We start from the raw sequence: 19,534 nt of genomic DNA, 5'->3' as shown, positions 1-19,534 counted from the left end.
AACTGTAATTGAAAAATAAAGTGTTTGAAAAATTAAAATTTGGGGGGTTTAAGAAGCAAAGTACTTCACTTCTAGTCTGTACTTCTTTATTTACTAACGAAGTTAAGCGTTCTTTGCTAATTAGTTGTGTTGTTTTTCTTCCCCTAAGTCATCTATCCTGTCCTTTACCCACTGACATCGATCTTCCTGATTGGGTTGTGCGCCTTCGGGACTATCCATCTGTCTTGGAACTTTATATGTAATTGAACCTAGTTACAAAAAACGAAGAAAAGAAAACAGAAGGGAATATCACTTCTCGCCACTCCAGCACAACTTTGCCTGGGTACCACGCAAGACTCGGCTGCTTTCATCACAACTCACGGGACTCGGGCAGCCAAAGCCAGCTCGACACCAGGAAACCCACCTGGTCCCAGGCGTGGGCTCGCTCTGCCACCTCGGGCCAGTGACTTGCCTGCGCTGGACCTCCGCCCCCTTTGTAAAACGGTGTCAAAGCAATCCCTATACCTCCCTCCTTGTCAAGAAAAGATCAATACTGCCACACTAGCAGCTCCCTTCCATTACACAGAATTAACCAAAAGTCACTCCAACTAACCTCCAACAAGCCACGAGCAAATAACCGATGCCTTTTCTTTTTTTAAATTTTTACGGAGCAGAAGGTAGAGGGATAGAGAGGGATAGAGAGTCAGAAACATCGATGAGAGAGAAACATCGATCAGCTGCCTCCTGTACACCCCCTACTGGGGATGTGCCCGCAACCAAGGTACATGCCCTTGACCGGAATCGAACCCGGGCCCCTTGAGTCGCAGGCTCGAGGCTCTATTCACTGAGCCAAACCGGTTAGGGCCTCAGTGGTTCTCAACCTTCCTAATGCCGCGACCCTTTAATAGTTCCTCATGCTGTGGTGACCCCCAATTTCATTGTTACAAATTGAACATAATTAAAACATAGCGATTCATCACAAAAACAATATGTAATTATATATGTGTTTTCCGATGGTCTTAGGCGATCCCTCTGAAAGGGTCGTTCGGCCCCCAAAGGGGTCGCGACCCACAGGTTGAGAACCGCTGAGTTAGTGCAAACCGATGCCTTTTCAAGCCAATGTGACCTCGTCTGCAGCAACGCACCTGGGCAGGTGAGCGCCGCGGACTTCCTTGGGCGTTCGCTGTGCGAGGTCCTGACCACGAGCACTTAGCGCTAAGGAGGAAGGGGTCGGGGTTTTTTGTTGGAAAAGAAAAAAAAATGGCCATGTAGTCGGGGATCGAGCAAGCCTTTCAACCAGTCTCCCTACGACCCAGACACGGAACCAGGCACAGGGGCCGTCGGGACAACGCGCGGCTGGAACGCGAGACGAGGGCGCCTTTCAACGGCGGGGCCCCCGCCGACAGGCCCGGCCCCCGGAGGCCCCGATCGCGCCGACGGGCCGGACGGCGCCTTCCCGCGTCGCCGAGCCGGGCGGGGGGCCCGGCCAAGGTCACCCCTGGGCCGCGGGCCGCTCACCTCAGCAGCGCCAGGAAGGCGGCGGGCTCCACGTCGGGCAGCTCGATCTCGGCGGACGTGGTGGCCATGCCGCCGTTGAACATGGCGTCGAAGACGGCGCTGCCGGCCGCCAGCACGAAGCGGTGCGCGGGGATGCGCTGGGGGCCCCCGGCGGCGGCGGCGGCGCCGGCGCGGCCCTTGCCCAGCACGAAGCGCACGTCGCTCAGCAGCTCCGAGTTGAAGAGGAAGGCGAAGCGCTCCTTGAGCGACGCCTTGGTCGCCTGCCAGTTGTACAGCGGCTCCCGCTGCAGGGGGAGCAGGGGCCCCAGCGCCGACGACGCTGGCGGCGGCGGCGGCGGCGGCACCGCGGCGCCCGCCTCCGCCTCGGACCCCGGGCCCTGCTCGCCCGGATCGGCCGGCCCGAGCGAAGCCATCGTCCCGCGGCGCCGCTGCCCCGGCTACGGAGAGCGCTCCCGCCGCCGCCTCCGGACTCCGCGGAGCCGCCCACCGGCCCCGCCCCCAACGCTTCCGGGAAGGCGCTTCCGGGACGCGCGCCCCCGCCGGCTGGGGAGCGCGCACGCGCGGGCCCGGCCCCAGGCGCCGCCGTTCATCTGGGCGCGCGCCGCCCGGCCTCTGCCCGTCCTTGGGCCCGATTCGCCGGCCGCTGTGTCCGCCCGCGTGGACCTCGGCCGGGTCCCCGGGCGGTTCCTCAGGGAGCTGCTCGCCTGGAAGGGGAGGGGTCGGAGGGCGAGGCCAAGGCAGACGCCTCTGCCCGCTCTGCACCTGCCCGCCCACCTCCCCTAACCCAGCGCCTTCCCTTCGCATCTTTCTTGCTCTCTTCTGTTCTGATTTTGAGTGTCCGTGGGGACGTATGGACCCTTTTTTTCCTGTTTGTTTAATGTGTTATAATCCATTTACCAAAAGGTAACCATATGTTAAATCTCAAAGAAACCCCAAATGTAGCAGAACAAGAACAGTGCAGCCCTGCCTGCAGCGTGGCTCAGTGGGTGAGCGTCCACCTAGGAACCGGGAGGTCACGGTTCGATTCCCGCTCAGGGCACATGCCCGGGTTGCGGGCTCCGTCCCCAGTCCGGGGCCCAGCCGATCTATGATTCTCTCTCATCATTGATTTTTCTATCTCTCTCCCGCTCCCTTCCTATCTGACATCAATAAAAATATATATTAAAAAATTGATAAGCCTGTAGCTAGATAGACTAAGGGGGGGAAAAAAAGAGAAGACTCAAATTACTAACATCAGAAAGGAAAGTGTAGACTTTACCGCCTATGCAACAGAAATAAAAGGGTCAGGTTGTAAGAGAGTACTATGAACAACTGTACGCCAAAAAAAATGGGTAACCTAGATGAAACGGACAAATTCCTAGAAACACATCACAGTATAACTATTGAAGACAAGTCAGTACAAGATGTCCACATTGAAACACAGGGAGGAAAAAAAAAAGACAGAAAATACAGAAAGGACTGTATGTCTGTTAATTATATGAGACAAAATTAAAAGGCCTAATGGCCAGCGGTTCTCAACCTGTGGGTCGCGACCCCTTTGGCGGTTGAACGACCCTTTCACAGGGGTCGCCTAAGACCATCCTGCATATCAGATATTTACATGACGATTCATCACAGTAGCAACATGACAGTTATGAAGTGGCCACGAAAATAATTTTATGGTTGGGTCACTACATGAGGAACTGTATTTAAAGGGCCAGAAGGCTGAGAACCACTGGCTCACTAACCCGTGTGTAATGGAGTGCTAGCTAGACAGCGAGGAAGAACAGTTAAGAAAACACTGGCTGGGAATTGCCCACAGCAATTGTCTCAAGAAAACCAGGGGGAGCTGCAAAGCTTTTTGGACCTAGCCTTGGAACTCATGCAAGGTCATAGCCACTGAATTCTATTGGTTACTAATGAGTCACTGAGACCAGACTAGCCCTTGCGTGTTTGGCTCAGTGGATAGAGTGTCGGCCTGTGCACTGAAGGGTCCCAGGTTCGATTCTGGTCCAGGGTACATGCCTGGGTTGTGGGCTCAATCCCCAGTGGGGGGTGTGCAGGAGGCAGCCGATCCATGATTCTCTCTCATCATTGATGTTTCTATCTCTCTCTTTGCCTCTCCCTTCCTCTTGGAAATCAATAAAAATATATTGCTTTTAAAATGTTAAAAAAAACAAAAGACCAGCCCAGATTCAAAGTCCCCCACCTCTTAATGGAGTGGTATCAAAGAATTTGTGAACATGTTTTAAAACGCCACATTACTTAGGCAAAATATACCCATATCCTATGACCCAGCCATTCTACTCCTGGTACACATCCAACGGAAACTAGTACTTACCCACACCAAAGGAAAGTACATGTATGTACATAGCAGCTTTATTGATAATAAATGGCCAAATGGCCCTAGCCAGTTTGGCCCAGTGGATAGAGCATTGGCCTACGGACCAAAGGGTCCCGGGTTCGAGTCCAGTCAAGGGCACCTACCTCGGTTGGAGGTTCCTCTCCAGCCCAGGTCCTGGTCAGGGCTCATGCAGGAGGCAACCAATCAATGTGTTTCTCTCACATCAATATTTCTCTCTGGTTCTAGCTGGTTTGGCTCAGTGGATAGAGCGTCGGCCTGAGGACTGAAGGATCCCAGGTTCAATTCTGGTCAAGGGCACATGCCTGGGTTGCAGGCTCCATCCCCAGTAGGGGGACGTGCAGGAGGCAGCCAATCAATGATTCTCTCTTATCATTGATGTTTCTATCTCTTTCTCCTTCTCCCTTCCTCTATGAAATAAATAAATAAATAAATATTTTAAAATATTTCTCTCTGTCTTTCCCTCTCTCTTCCACTCTCCCTGAAAATCAGTGAAAAAATATCTTTGGGTGAGGATTAAAAATAATAAATAAATAGATGGCCAGAATGGATAAATGGTGGTGTATTCATACAATGGATGAAAAAGAACAAACCCGAATACTGCAACAATATGAATGTTCATAAATTTGCTGAGCAAACGAAGCCAGACACAATGAATACATCATGACTCCATTTACGTGAAACCTCACAATAGGCAAAACTAATGTGCGGTGCGAGATGTCAGCATAGCAGTCATGTTTCCAGGAGTTGTTGACAGGGAGGATACATACAGGATCCTTCGAGTTCGGATAACAGAAATGTCCTGCCCAGCAGGCATGGCTCAGTGGTTGAGCGTTGACCTAGGAACCAGAAGGTCACGGTTTGATTCCAAGTTAGGGCACATGCCTGAGTTGTGGGCTCCATCCCCAGTGTGGGGCCTGCAGGAGGCAGCCGATCAATGGTTCTCATCATGGATGTTTCTATCTCTCTCTCCCTCTCCCTTCCTCTCTGAAATCAATAAAAATATATATATATTTTTTGAAAAATGTTCTATATCGCCCTAGCTGACTTGGCTCAGTGAATAGAGCATCAGCCTGCGGACTGAGGGGTCCCAGGTTCGATTCCAGCCAAGGGCATATGCCTTCTCTCTTCCTCTCTGAAATCAATGAAGAAATATATTTCAAAAAAATAATAATAAATGTTCTATATCGAGAACTAGTGGATGTAATTCTGGTTACTTATTACTGTGTAACAAACCAGCCCAAAACTTAGCGGCTTAAAACAGCCATGATTTGGCTGTAACCGGTTTGGCTCAGTGGATGGAGCGTCGGCCTGCGGACTGAAAGGTCCTGAGTTCGATTCCGGTCAAGGGCATGTACCTTGGTTGCGGGCACATCTCCAGTAGGGAGTGTGCAGGAGGCAGCTGATCAATGTTTCTCTCTCATTGATGTTTCTAACTCTCTATCTCTCTCCCTTCCTCTCTGTAAAAAATCAATAAAATATATTTTTTAAAAAAAACACAGCAATGATTTGTTTTCCTTGTGCAGCTGAACCCTGGGCAGGGTTTGGCAGGGCAGGCTCCTGTCTGTTCCACCCGGAGTCGTCTGAGGTGGCTTGACTGAGGGCTAGCGAATCCACTTCCGAGGAGGCTCCCTCACGTGTCTGGGAACTCAGTCGGAGTTGCGGGCCCAGGACGTTGGTTTCTCTCCATGGGAGCCAGTCCGGGTAACCGGGTTCCTCCCAGCATGGTGGCTCCAAGGGCACATGGCCTGAGAACCAGGGGGCCAGGAAGAGGCCGTATCTCCTTTTGTGACCTAGCCCTGACAGTTACACAGCATATGTCCTCCGCACTTTATTGAGGGGGGAGGGGTCACAAAGGTCTGCCAGATTCAAAAGGAATGGACCTCCCATTTGACCCCGTGATCCCCCTTCTAGGAATATATCCTAGGAAACCCGAAACACCAATCAGAAAGAATGGATGCCCCCCTATGTTCATAGCAGCACAATTCGCAATAGCTACGATCTGGAAACGGCCCAAGTGCCCATCAGTAGATGAGTGGATAAAAAAGCCGTGGTACATTTACACCATGGAATACTACGCAGCAGTGAAAAAGAAGGATCTCTTACCCTCTGAGACAGCATGGAGGGACCTGGAGAGTATCACACTAAGTGAAATAAGTCAGTCAGAGAAAGACAAATATCCCATGATCTCACTCATATGTGGAGTCTAATGAACAAAATACACTGATGAACAGAGTGGATCCAGAGACATAAAAGCATGGAACAGAGGGCAGAATGGCAGAGGGAAAGCGGGGGAGGGTGGGTGGGAGAATGGGTGGGAGGTAAACTTGTATGCATATATGCATAACCCATGGACACAGACAATGGGGTGGTGGAGGCTTGGGGTGGGGGTGGGGGTAGGCTGGAGGGGGCCAATGGGGGGAAAGGAGGGACATATGTAATACTTTCAACAATAAAGATTTTAAAAAATAGACTCTTTTCTTGGATGGGGGAGTGGCAAGTCACATTGTGAGAATTAAGTCATCTTTGGGAAATGCAGTCAGCTATAAGTGTTTACATATGTACCACGTTCATACTAGAGACACGTGTCCTTTACGTAAATTATATGTAACAAAGTAAATGAAATGTGAAAAACCTGTAGAAAAATTATAAAGAGAAATGTAGAACGTGGCCTGGCAATTCTTTTTTTTTTTTTTTTGAAGAGCCAGACTTTATTTCTAAATTCTACAATCGTTTCCTAATTGCTCTCTTCATTCATCTCCCAAACTCACTTCTTTGTATCTGAGGATGGTACCATTCTGCTTTAGTAGCAGGTTCAAAAACTGAAAACAGCCCTAGCAGGTTTAGCTCAGTGGATAGAGCCTCAGCCTGCGGACTGAAGGGTTCCCATTCGATTCTGGTCAAAGGCATATGCCCGGATTGTGGGTTTGATTCCCCACCCCCCCACCAGGGGGTGTGCAGGAGGCAGCCGATCAATGATTCCCATCATTGTTATTTCTCTCTCCCGCTCTCCCTTCTTCTCGGAAATCAATAAAAATATATTTTTAAAAATTGAAAACATTTGCCTCCCCATCCTGAGTGAACTCAAGTTTATTACTCAAGGTAAATAGAAGGTACGCTCCTCTTTACCTCCACCCTACTTGTAGATCTAGCCACTGTTATTGCATATTTGATATGCTGTTATTGAAGCAATAAAACACCGTTATTTAAAGCCTCCGCCATAGTGTAAAGCGAAGGCTTAATTAAAGCATATGTACAGAAGTTGCCCAAGAGTACACAATAGGTAAATAATTAAATCAGGATGTAAACTCAGCGGCTGAGTCCTGAAATCTGTTGCTGGGGAAGCAGTAGTGAGGGCTGGGGCTCTCTTCTCACAGGGAATTCCTCCCACTCCCCACACCCGCGACCCCGAGACCCGCCGCCCCGCCGCCAGCACGGGTATCCCGGGGCGCGGTGCGCAGAGTAAAGGGGCCCGCGGCTGGCCTGGCAATTCTTGCTCTTCTTCCATGTTACAACCACTCTGCTGGAATAACTACGATTATGTTTTGTTGTTTTTTAAAATATATGTATATATATATATATATATATATATATGTATATATATATATATATATATATATATATATATTTTGATTGATTTCAGAGAGCAAGGGAGAGGGAGAAAGAGATAGAAACATCAATGATGAGAGAGAATCATTGATCAGCTGCCTCTGGCACGCCCCCTACCAGAGATTAAGCCCTCAACCCGGGCCTGTGCCCTTGACCGGAATCGAACCCGGGACCCTTCAGTCCATAGGCCGACGATTTAGCCATTGATCCAAACCAGCGAGGGCACAATTATGTTTGATATGTATACCTTTAAACTTTTGCCTGTATAATTAAGAACATTATCTACCTATCTAAGCAAATATAACCCTAAATACAATAAAAAATGTTATCATTTTTTATTGAAACTTTATTTTTTGTGGAAATCCATTCAGGCCAAGCAGTTTGGGAGTGGAATGCTTTCAAATGTTCAAAGAATAGAGATGCTAAATAAACTATTGAGAGTTTTGATGAGGAACTTCCAAATTCACATCATGCAGTTAGCTTAACTCTGATAGCAAAACCTGACCATGAGAGCTCACAGAAAGGAAACTATCAGCCAATCAATCACAGGATGGAACAATAAAGATCTTTTGAAGAAGCTTTATGGAGATGAGAAAGTATCAAAAACACAAGTGAGCCCTAACTGGTTTGGCTCAGTGGATAGAACTTCGGCCTGCGGACTGAAGGGTCCCAGGTTCGATTCTGGTCAAGGGCACACACCCAGGTGGCAGGCTAGATCCCCAGTGTGGGGCGTGTAGGAGGCAGCTGATCAATGATTGTCTCTCATCATTGATACTTCTATCTCTCTCTCCTTCCCTCTCCCTTTCTCTCTGAAATCAATAAAAATATATTTTAAAAAACACGAGTGAAAGAACAGGATACAGAACACAATACATAGCTTACCATTTTGTCTTATGAGCTCAGAGTACCCCGTTTTGCTTTAAATGTTAGTATTATATACATGAAAGACTGAAAGTTTATAACCGCCGTTATTAATTGATATACTGCAGGGTAATGGGATTGTGGATGACTCCTCCCACTTTATATTACTTTTCTCATCTGAGGGTAAGAAAAAGGCTTTTCAGGTGTTTTTTTTTCTTTTCAAGTAAAAATATTGTGAGAGCCCTCGCGGCTTGGCTCAGTGGGTAGAGCATCGGCCTGCGGACTGAAGGGTCTCGGGTTTGATTCCGGTCAAGGGCATATGCCTGGGTTGCGGGCTCGATCCCCAGTGGGGGGTGTGCAGGAGGCAGCTGATCAATGATTCTCTCTCATCATTGATACTTCTATCTCTCTCTCCCTCTCCCTTCCTCTCTGAAATCAATACAAATATATTTTAAAAACATTGTGAGATTTGACTATATGCAAATTTTGAATTGGCTAACTGGTAAGCGATAGCAAGGACACTCGTATACTATCCCATAGAATGCAGTTTATATCTTTGACTTCCTCTGAAATGCTGTTAGGGAGCACTTCTCATTTGACTAAAATGCCATTTAATTCATTTCAGTACTCACCATGCTCTGTGCAAGGCACTAGGCACAGTGATGGCGAACCTATGACACGCGTGTCAGAGGTGACACGCGAACTCATATTTTGGTTGATTTTTCTTTGTTAAATGGCATTTAAATGTATAAAATAAATATCAGAAATATAAATCTTTGTTTTACTATGGTTGCAAATATCAAAAAATTTCTATATGTGACACGGCACCAGAGTTAAGTTAGGGTTTTTCAAAATGATGACACGCCGAGCTCAAAAGGTTCGCCATCACTGCACTAGGGTGAGATTACAAAGATCACTAGAACACATCACTCACCCCAAAGCAGCTCCTAAAAAGGGGGAAACCCATTATGACCTGTGCAGCTAGAAATAAAATTTCTTTTCCGTTTAAAAAAATATGCGGCATCCAAGGCAATGTGCAAAGCCCTACCCTAAATCCAGCTCACTTATGGCGCTCTCCTTGCTTTGCTTGTCACTGCTGTTTGGAATGCCGCCTAGGCAGGCCGTGTATGTCGTCATGGGTGCTAGTTTATAATTAGAACCAAAGTGAGGACTTATAAGAAACAGACCTGTTGGAAAGAAGAAAAAAAAACAAAAAAAAAACCCAACACATTTAGTACAACTCGAGAAAAGGCAGTCAGGAGGAAGGGTGAGGAAGAACCCTGCTTTGGAAATTATTTTAATGCCAAAGAAAGAGGAGACATTTAAAATAGATAAGAGGCCTTTATTAGGTCCTTAGGATTTTTCTATTTCAGCGGCGCATGAAAAGGGAGCTGCTACTGGGTCACCCCCTGCCTGAGAGATGAGTCTTGCAGGTATTAATAGAAGCTCAGGTCAAGAGGCTACAGGCAGAAAAAAGACTCGTGTGTCCAGCCGAGACCGATAAGCAGGTGAAATCGCTCCCTCGCCTCATCGGGCTGTAAGTATATCTCCAGGGCAGAAGGGAAGTTAAAGTCTGGAGGAACCAAGACTTCCCTTCTTGCAAATCCTAAACCAGCCCAACCAAGCCTGGGCCAAACCTCACTGGGAAAACACCAACACTAACAGTCTTATCTCCAAGATCTCTGAGCCCACAGGGTATTCCCCCCCCGCCCCCCCCCCCCCCCCCCCCCCCCCCCCGCACACTTGTCCTGTTTCCAGCTGAGCATTAGCGCTCTTCAGAGAGAGGTGACTGATCTAAGCCCTAAAAACCAACATCGCCCTCTCTCCTTAGGGCCAGCAGTTTCCGAGAAGCGTTTTCTAGGGGCCTGGCTCCAGAAATTAAAAAACAAACAGGTAGAGGGGCACCCCAAGTGTGAAGAAGTTGGAAAACTGCTGGTAACCAGTATCAGTAAGAGCAGGGCTTTGGCCCTACCCCGCTTGGCTCAGCGGATAGAGCGTCGGTCTGCTGACTGAAGCAGTGGTTCTCAACCTGCCTAAGGCCGCGACCCTTTCATACAGTTCCTCACGTTGTGGTGACCCCCAACCATAAAATTATTTTCGTTGCTACTTCATAACTGTCATGTTGCTACTGTTATGAATCGTCATGTAAATATCTGATATGCAGGATGTATTTTCATTGTTACAAATTGGACATAATTAAAGCATAGTGATTCATCACAAAAACAATATGTAATTATATATGTTTTTCCAATGGTCTTAGGCTACCCCTGTGAAAGGGTCTTTTCGATCCCCAAAGGGGTCGCGACCCACAGGTTGAGAACTGCTGGACTGAAGGATCCTGGGTTCTATCCGGGTCAAGGGCACATGCTCAGTCGTGGGCTTGATCCCCAGTAGGCGGTGTGCAAGAGGCAGCCAATCCATGATTCTCTCTCATCATGGATGTTTCTATCTCTCTCTCTCTCTCTCTCTCCCTCTCCCTTCCTATCTAAAATCAATAAAAATATATTAAAAAAAAAAAAAAAAGAAGAACAGGGCTTTGCCCAGCCGGTGTGGCTCAGTGGTTGAGCGTCACCTTTGAACCAAGAGGTTACAGTTCTATTCCTGGTCAGGGCACATGCCCGGGTTTCGGGTTTGATCCCCCCTGTGGGGTGTGCAGGAGGCAGCCAATCAATGATTCTCTCTCATCATTGATGTTTCTATCTCTCTCTCCCTCTCCCTTCCTTTCTGAAGTTGATAAAAATATATTAAAACACACACACACACACAGAGAGAGAGAGAGAGAGAGAGAGAGAGAGAGAGAGCGCATGAGAGAGAGAGAAGATCAGGGCTTTGCAATCTAGTCCAGCTGGTTTTGAATCACAGCTTGGCCACTTACTTTCTCCATGGCCTTGGGCAATTTTCTTTAACCACACTTTGCCCCACTTTGCTTATTTGGAAATGATAATAGTGAAATGAAGATAAGATGGATGCACATTACAGCAGTGCTTGATCTGGAAGAAATGCTCAATAAATGTTCGTAGTTATTCAAAAAACTGAACCAGTGTAATATTCCCTGGCCATTCTGCATTACCGTTTTCCTAATGTCTACCCTGCGTAGACTTAATAATTTGACTTTGCTTTGGATTATTTAATAGATGGTGCCTCATTTTTCTTTTCATTTTTTAAAAATCCTCACCCAAGGATATTTTTTCCATTGATTTTTAGAGAGAGTGGGAGGGAGAGGGAGAGACAGAGAGAAACACTGATGTGAGAAAGACACATCAATTGGTTGCCTCTCACATGCCCCATCCAGGGTCAGGATCCTGCAACCGAAATATATACCCTTGACCGGAATCAAACCCAGGACCCTTCAGTCTGCAGGCTGATGCTCTATCCACTGAGCCAAACCGGCTAGGGCTCATTTTTCAAATTTTACATTTCTGTAATTACTATGGAGGCTAAATAGTTTTCAAATTTTTTTTGTCACAGTTGCCATTTTCCCTTTCTGATCTATTTTAACTGTCCAGTTGAACTTTTATTATTTTTTCTACTTTCTTAAATTTATTGGGGTGACATTGATTAAGAGGGCCATATGGGTTTCAAGTGTACCTTTCTATGATACACGATCTGGGTATTGCATGGTGTGGGCCCACCTCCCAGAGTCACAGCTGTACGTTTCTTACTTGCCCTCTCGCCTACTATTTTGATGCGATCAAGCATGAGATCAATCACTGTAATTCGCCCAGTTTACCACACATTATCAAGGCTGTTGTCGTGTTCACAAAAATCTTCCCAGGGTTCCAAGGTCATTAACGAGCTGGAATGATCTGTCCCGCGTGTTCCAAATCTTTGAAGCCAGCCACGGAGACGGAGCACGGTTGCTGTGATACAAGCATGACCTTCCACGAAAAAACATGCCATGGCCAGGAATGAAATCCAAAGCAGCAGGTCGGGTTTCAGGGCTCACATCGCTGGACCATGCAGCCTCTCTGGTGACGGGGGAAGTAAATATAGACCAGGCGACGATGTGAACACATTGCACTTCATGTGGCCCATCGCTGCTCACTTCCCAGCAACAGAAACTAGACCAACCCAGGTATAAGTAGGTCGGCTTGCTCTTCTCCCAGCCGCCTCTGAAATTTCCCTTCTTCTCAAGGCTAATTTTTTCACCTTTGCTCTTTTTTAAAAAAAGTTTGTGTGTTTATTTATTTATTGTAATATTTTATTGATTTCAGAGAGATGAAGGGAGAGGGAGAGAGAGAGATAGAAACATCAATGATGAGAGAGAATCATTGATTAGGTGCCTCCTGCAGGCCCCACACTGGGGATGGAGCCCGCAACCTGGACATTGACCCTGATAGGGAATCGAATCGTGACTAAATCTCTTGGGAGTCCCACAAACACATCAAACTGGAACCACATCTCCTCCCTGGCGACCTCCTTCAACTCCTTGTGAAATTACTGCTACCTAAAAACAAACCCACTCCTGTTTCCTTTGGGAAAAAATATGGGTCTCAGGTTTAAGTTTCCTCTGTCCTTTCTCCATCACTGTTTTCTATTTTTCCACTATCCCCTGCTGCATAAAAAGCCACCTAAGACTTCAAAACATCAAAAAGTGTCATTGTTCATGATTTTATAGGTAGACCAGGCAGTTTTTTTTTTTAAATTGATTTCAGAGAGGAAGGGAGAGGGAGAGATAGCTAGAAACATCAATGATGAGAGAGAATCATTGATTGGCTGCCTCCTGCATGCCCTCCACTGGGGATTGAGCCCACAATCAGGGCATGTGCCCCGACTGGGAATCAAACCGTTACTTCCTGCCCTAACCGGTTTGGCTCAGTGAATAGAGCGTCGGCCTGCGGACTCAAGGGTCCCAGGTTCGATTCCGGTCAAGGGCATGTACCTTGGTTGCAGGCACATCCCCAGTTGGGGGTGTGCAGGAGGCAGCTGATCGGTGTTTCTCTCTCATTGATGTTTCTAACTCTCTATCCCTCTCCCTTCCTCTCTGTAAAAAATCAATAAAATATATATTTTTTAAAAAACCCACAAAAAACCGTTACTTCCTGGTTCATAGGTCGACGCTTAACCACTGAGCCACGGCGGACAGGCAGACCAGGCAGTTCTTTTGCTTTATGTGTTGTGATGTTGGGATGGCCAGGAGGTCAACTAACCTTCTTCCATGTTGATGCTGGTTCCTGGCTGGGATCTCAACTCAGGCTGTCTGCTGGAGGCCTTGGTTTTGCTCCATGTTGGCCTCTCCTCCACATGGCTGCTTGGGCCTCCTGACAGCATGGCGGCTGGTTTACAAGAAAGAGCAGCATCAGAAGACGAGCTCTAATGTGCCAGCTCTTATAAGCCTCTGTTTACATTATGTGTTCTAACATCCCACTGGCCAAGCCAGCCAAGTCTGGAGTCCCTGTGGTAGGGGCGGTGTGGTTCAGGGCAGCACCATAATAATAGCTACCGCATTTTCTATGTACCCTTCACATTTCAGGTCTACCAGGAGTACCCTTTCTTGTACAAGCACTGTTATCTTTCTTTCCTTTTTTTTTTAAATCTTCACCTGAGGATATTTTTCCATTGATTTTTAGAGAGAGTGGAAGACAGAGGGAAAGACAGAGAGAAATATTGATGTGAAAGAAACACATCGATTGGTTGCCTCCTGCACGAGCCCCGACCAGGGCCCAGGCTGAGGAGGAGCCTGAAACCGAGGTACTTGCCCTTGACCAGAATAGAACCTGGGACCCTTCGGTCTGCAGGCTGACGCTCTGAAGGGACTGAAGGGTCCCAGGTTCAATTCCAGTTAAAGGCACATGCCCAGGTTGCAGGCTTGATCCCCAGTAGTGGGTGTGCAGGAGGCAGCTGGTCAATGATTCTGTCTCATGATTGATGTTTCTATCTCTCTCTCTCCCTTCCTCTCTGAAATCAATAAAAAAATATTTTTTTAAAACATTATTATCTATACAGTATACATAAAAGGCTAATATGCTAAGTGTCTGTCATCTGGGTAATGATGTCATGTAGCAATGCCCGGCTTCCTCTCCCCAGCGGCTAGCCTCCTTGCAGATTCTTCAGCCCAGGAACATGGCTTGCTTTATAGCCAGGTGGAAACATTTCACACTTTAACCAAATGTCTGTGAAGCATTTTCTCGTGTCTCATCTCATTTGATCCTCACAGTAGGTAGATAGGAGACTTAGTGGAATCCTATTTTCTTTTCATTAGCAGGAAAATGGAGATTTAGAAAGCTTAGAAACTTGACCCAACTGAGAAGAAGTAAGAAATGGTGGACCTTGAAAATAACTTAGGGTTTTCTCACTGCGCAGAATATAGTCAAACACTGCTGCAGCTAAATATTTTACCCTTTGTTCTCCCTGTGTGATCTACAATAATCATCTGCTTCATGTTGATATTTACTGCTGTGCTGCTGACAATTACCTAAAAGAGAAGTTGGGGTGCTTCACTGGGCTGGAAAAAGTGTAGCTAAATCAGAAAGCAGGTCTAATTAAGCAAGTTTATTCTAGTTGACGCATGCATGTGCAATACATATAAAGCTCTCACTGGCACCAATCGCATGCATGTGATTCCATCTGACATTGTTGATCGTGAATTTGGTTGGCACTTCTATTATAGAGATAGGGCGAATAGCGATATTAAAATATTTCTTTTAATTAATTTCCTTTCAATGTGCACAAATCCGTGCAAATCCGGGGGCGGTGCGGTACATGGTGGGTGACCAGGGGCGGCAGCAGGGTGCTGAGGGAGTGAGGGAAGGAGGAAGCAGGGAGGTGGGGAGGCGGGGTGACGGGGAACCTGATCGGCCCGGATGGCCGGCCAGCCTAGGGACCCTACTTGTGCATGAATTTCGTGCACCGGGCCTCTAGTATGAAATAATAGTCATAGAACATTGACTGAAGGGTATTCATCAATATGCCTTGATAGGCACGTGAACCTATTGGTGTGTCCTGTGGGGAGGTCTCTGAGCTCATGCCCAATCTCCATGGTGATGTCTGGGCTTGGATGGAAGTGATGGTGTGCTCGCCGAGAAGGTATTTTCCACCTCTCCCCCCAGATACTCTAACATTTATCTCCGGACCAAGCTAAAGCACCAGAAAGATGCTCATTTGTGTGAAATTCTTTTGACTTTGTGGATGCACTGAGGGGCTCTTGGCAATGAGCCAGACACTCGCATTGAGGCTGTGCTGAGAGACAACTGTTCAGAATCAGATTCTATATTTGGAGCAGGAAACGGTGCTGAGGACACGCTATACGACACAGTGTTCCCTTGGAGAGGTCCCCTGGGAGAACTCTTCTGAGCATCTGCTCTGGTTTTACCTTATGGGCACTGTGAACGTGACCACTGATTGTGTTTCTCTCTTGCTTTGGTTGCTAGGAGACCCAGGACAAGGTTGCAGACTTCATGGAGTAACTGCACTGGACCATTGGACAAACATTCACAGCTAACTTTACCGCTGCCGTCACTTTCTTATCACTTTCTTGCAGACTTCCTCCTTCTCTTTCTATTTGCCTCCCCTGATTTTTTTAACCCCACCTTGCTTGCTTCCTCTCTTTTTTTTTTTTTTCTCTTGAGTTAACATCCATTGAGAGCATGTGCTCTATGCCTGGCACTGTGTTCAGTGCTGGGCATACAGCCATCATCACCCCCAAAAGAGCCCCCATTTGTTTGAGCTCAGAGACCTCCCCACAGAACACACCAACAGGGTTCTTCTCACGTGCCTGCTGGACCTACCTGCCAGCTCTGATCAAGGCATAACTGATGAACACCCTGCAGTCAATGCTCTATGAATATTATTTCACATAATAATGTTTTAACCCAAAGGAGGCAAGAGGGAGTTTGCAATTATAGTGACTGGCAAGAGAGAAGAAATATTCTGTGTTGCTGGGGACAGAATATTATGGTGTGACCGGCAAACAAATGGAGGGTATGTTGCTCCAGCTGCTTTGGCTCAGTGGATAGAGCGTCGGCCTGCAGATTAAAGGGTCCTGGGTTCGATTCTGTTCAAGAGCACATGCCCGGGTTTGCGGGCTTGATTCCCAGTAGGCATCGTGCAGGAAGTAGCTGAGCAATGATTCTCTCTCATCATTGATGTTTCTATCTCTCTCTGTTCCTCTCCCTTCCTCTCTGAAATTAAAATTTTTTTTTTCTAAAACACACACACACACACACACACACACACACACACAAATAGCCATATTAAAAGCTGCAGTCCTTGTCAGGGCACTCATGGTTACAGAAGATAAACCTAGCATTCAATGCAACTTAGTGCTTAGATTTGCTTACTGTGTTTTGAGTACACTGGTCACTGTGTGGTCCCTTCTCCGGACAGAATCCTAGTGATCCACCCACCAAGGCACACCATCCTTGCCCTGGTCATTCTCAGGTCACCTGTTCTGTCCCTATACACTCCATAGATCTATCAGTCTGACTGCCCCTTGCATATACATCTAGAGCAGCGGTTCTCAACTTGTGGGTCGCGACCCCTTTGGCGGTCGAACGACCCTTTCACAGGGGTCGCCTAAGACCATCCTGCACATCAGATATTTACATGACGATTCATAACAGCAGCAACATGACAGTTATGAAGTAGCAACGAAAATAATTTTATGGTTGGGTCACAACATGAGGAACTGTATTTTAAAGGGCCAGAAGGTTGAGAACCACTGCTCTAGAGTGTGCAGCCTCTCCTAAGAACACAAACACAACTTTTCTCAGGAGGATTAAAGAATGCGAAACGAGCCCTGGCCGTTTTGGCTCAGTAGATAGAGCCTCGGCCTGCAGACTGAAGGGTCCTGGGTTTGATTCCCATCAAGGGCACATGCCTGGGTTTTGGGCTTGATCCCCAGAAGGGGGCGTGCAGGGGGCAGCCAATCAAGGATTCTCTCTCATCAATCTTTCTATCTCTCTCTCCCTTCCTCTCTGAAATTAACAAAAATATATTAAAAAAAAAAAAAAAGAATGGGAAACAAGCATGTGAGGAGGGGAAGAGGAGAGAGCGAGCCATGGACTGGAGGCTAGAGGGAGAAGTGGGGGCCGACTTCCACTTTATTCTCCTGGAAGAGCCTTACTGGGTGCACTTCCCTGCCCGGCGGCATTCTTTCTTCGTTCCTACTTCCTAGTGACTGTTCCCTCGAGTTCTGCTTTCACTTCCTCTCCACGACAGAAACAGGCATGGTGCAGGGCCCTTCCACCTAATCAGTCAATTATGTTTGAATGGACACAACAAGGAACTGTGTCTTTCTCTTCAGAGAATGGGCAGTGTGCGGCCCCTCTGTGTTTCTATTTTTGCCTCCGGAAGCTTGGAGTCAAAAGTTCACAGCTATACTATCAGCCTTCGTGGCTTGCAAGATTGGGGCTCTTGAAAAAAACCCCACAAAAATCAATCAAACAACTTTATTGCCTGAATGCCTTGCATTTTATTGTTGTTGCTAATTCTCACCGAGGATATTTTTCCATTGATTTTTAGAGAGAGTGGAAGGGAGGGAGGGAGAGACAGAGAGAAACATCGATGTGAGAGAGATACATCGATGGGTTGCCTCCTGCACGTACCCTGACCAGGGCTGGGGAACTTACAACAAGGTGGTGCCCTTGACTGGAATTGAACCCGGGACCTGGGACCCTTCAATCCATGAGCTGATGTTCTATCCATGGAGCCAAACCAGCTAGAGCTAAATGCCTTGTATTTTCAGTCATATTCAACCCTTTTCAAGCGAGTAGGAACTTAGTAATTACTGATCTGTACAGAGCAGAACTCCAGAGAGGCCTCAGCCTCCTGGGCAATGAGTGAGTCACCCGGCCAGCTCTGCAGTGTGTCCACCCACCATTTCTACACTGCCCAACATGGTGCTTTACTGCTGGTTGGCTGTGGCATCCGGGGTAGAGTGACTTAACATCAGAAAACCTGAATTCAAATTCACCCTCTTTCTTTTCTTAGCCCTTTGACATTGGGCAAATGCTCTCATTTCTTTGAGCTCCCATTTCTTCATCCACAGGGAGCTGCTGTGAGGATCAAAGGAGATAATGTCGGTGGAATTACTTTGTTATTTATTTATTTATCCTCACCCGAGGATATTTTTTCATTGATTTTGGTTTGTTTTTTAGAGAGCAGGAGAGAGAGAGAGAGAGAGAGAGAGAGTGAGAGAGAAACATCCATGTGAGAGAAACACATATACAGTGGGGCCTTGACTTAAGAGTGTCCCGACTAACGAGTTTTTCGAGATAAGCCGTCTCTCGGCCTATTTTTTGCTTTGAGTTGTGAGCTAAAATTCGGGTTAAGAGCCAGCTTCAGATACTCCACCGCTAGTTGGCGCAGCGAACGTCACAGTGAACGCCACAACATCAGCCCAGCATCACGTGTCTCACTCGTTCACTTTGTGATTTGACATACGAGTAATTTGAGTTACGAGCTCCGTCACGGAACGAATTAAACTCGTAAGTCAAGGCCCCACTGTATTGTCTGCCTCCTGCACTCCCCCGACCAGGTCCAGGCTGGGAGAAGCCTGCAACCAAGGTACATGCCCTTGATCGGAATCGAAACATGGACCCTTCGGTCCACAGGCCGATGCTCTATCTATCCACTGAGCCAAAACAGCTGGGACTAGAATTCCTTTATAATCTGCCGAGTACTGGACTGTGGCAGAACGTGGTCCTATTCACTGAATTTGTGAGCTCCCCAGAACCCTGGGAGGGCCCATGTCAATCAGTCTTCTCAACTCTAAAGTATGCTGACCACTCGTATTTTCAACAGTTAATAGAAGCTGTTGTCAACAAAATAAGGTAATCTCCCATGTGTGTGCCCCAGTACTTCAGCGCGTTGCTGTGGTCCCTTGCAGCCTCTGAGGGAGCAGCTCTCAGGGGTGGGATGTTGGATGCTTCTGCCACTGAGTTCACAGGCCCATGGGCTGCTCTGCGGGTGGCAATGCTGACCAACCCCTCTCAGGTGGGTGTCCCTTGACCATTCTCTCTGACTCTGCCCTCTTCCTGGGACATTGAATTCGTTTCTTTGACATTGAGCCTCATCTTGAGGCAGATGGTCCCCAAATCTAGATGTGCAGCCAGGGCCTCTCTGGATGCCACAGGGCATGTGCCCTGCCTGGGAATCGAACCGTGACCTCCTGGTTCATAGGTCGAAGCTCAACCACTGAGCTATGCGGCTGGGCAACTCGCACTTGAATCTTTTAAGTCAAAGCATTGCTCCCCTTCAATCACTTTCAACTCCCAAACTGGGAAT

At 47.4% G+C, this 19,534-nt stretch overlaps 1 protein-coding gene across 2 annotated transcripts in view; it reads right to left on the bottom strand.

Moving 5' to 3' along the window:
- Positions 1–1,925, bottom strand: part of BTBD1 (BTB domain containing 1) — a 29,915-nt gene extending 27,990 nt beyond the window's left edge. For both annotated transcript variants that reach the window (XM_070400686.1, XM_070400687.1), the window contains exon 1: positions 1,498–1,925. In XM_070400686.1, the coding sequence (XP_070256787.1) occupies positions 1,498–1,910 (413 nt within the window). In that variant the 5' untranslated portion in view covers positions 1,911–1,925. The remainder of the gene's footprint in view (positions 1–1,497) is intronic.
- Between the last annotated feature and the right edge of the window lie 17,609 nt (positions 1,926–19,534).

Source organism: Myotis yumanensis, unplaced genomic scaffold (genome assembly GCF_028538775.1).
Source record: "Myotis yumanensis isolate MYYU_CA2020_CCGP unplaced genomic scaffold, mMyoYum1.0.hap1 SCAF_20, whole genome shotgun sequence".
Classification (NCBI taxonomy): domain Eukaryota; kingdom Metazoa; phylum Chordata; class Mammalia; order Chiroptera; family Vespertilionidae; genus Myotis; species Myotis yumanensis.
Note: the sequence above shows the minus strand (reverse complement) of the source record. Positions and strands in the feature narration are given on the sequence as shown.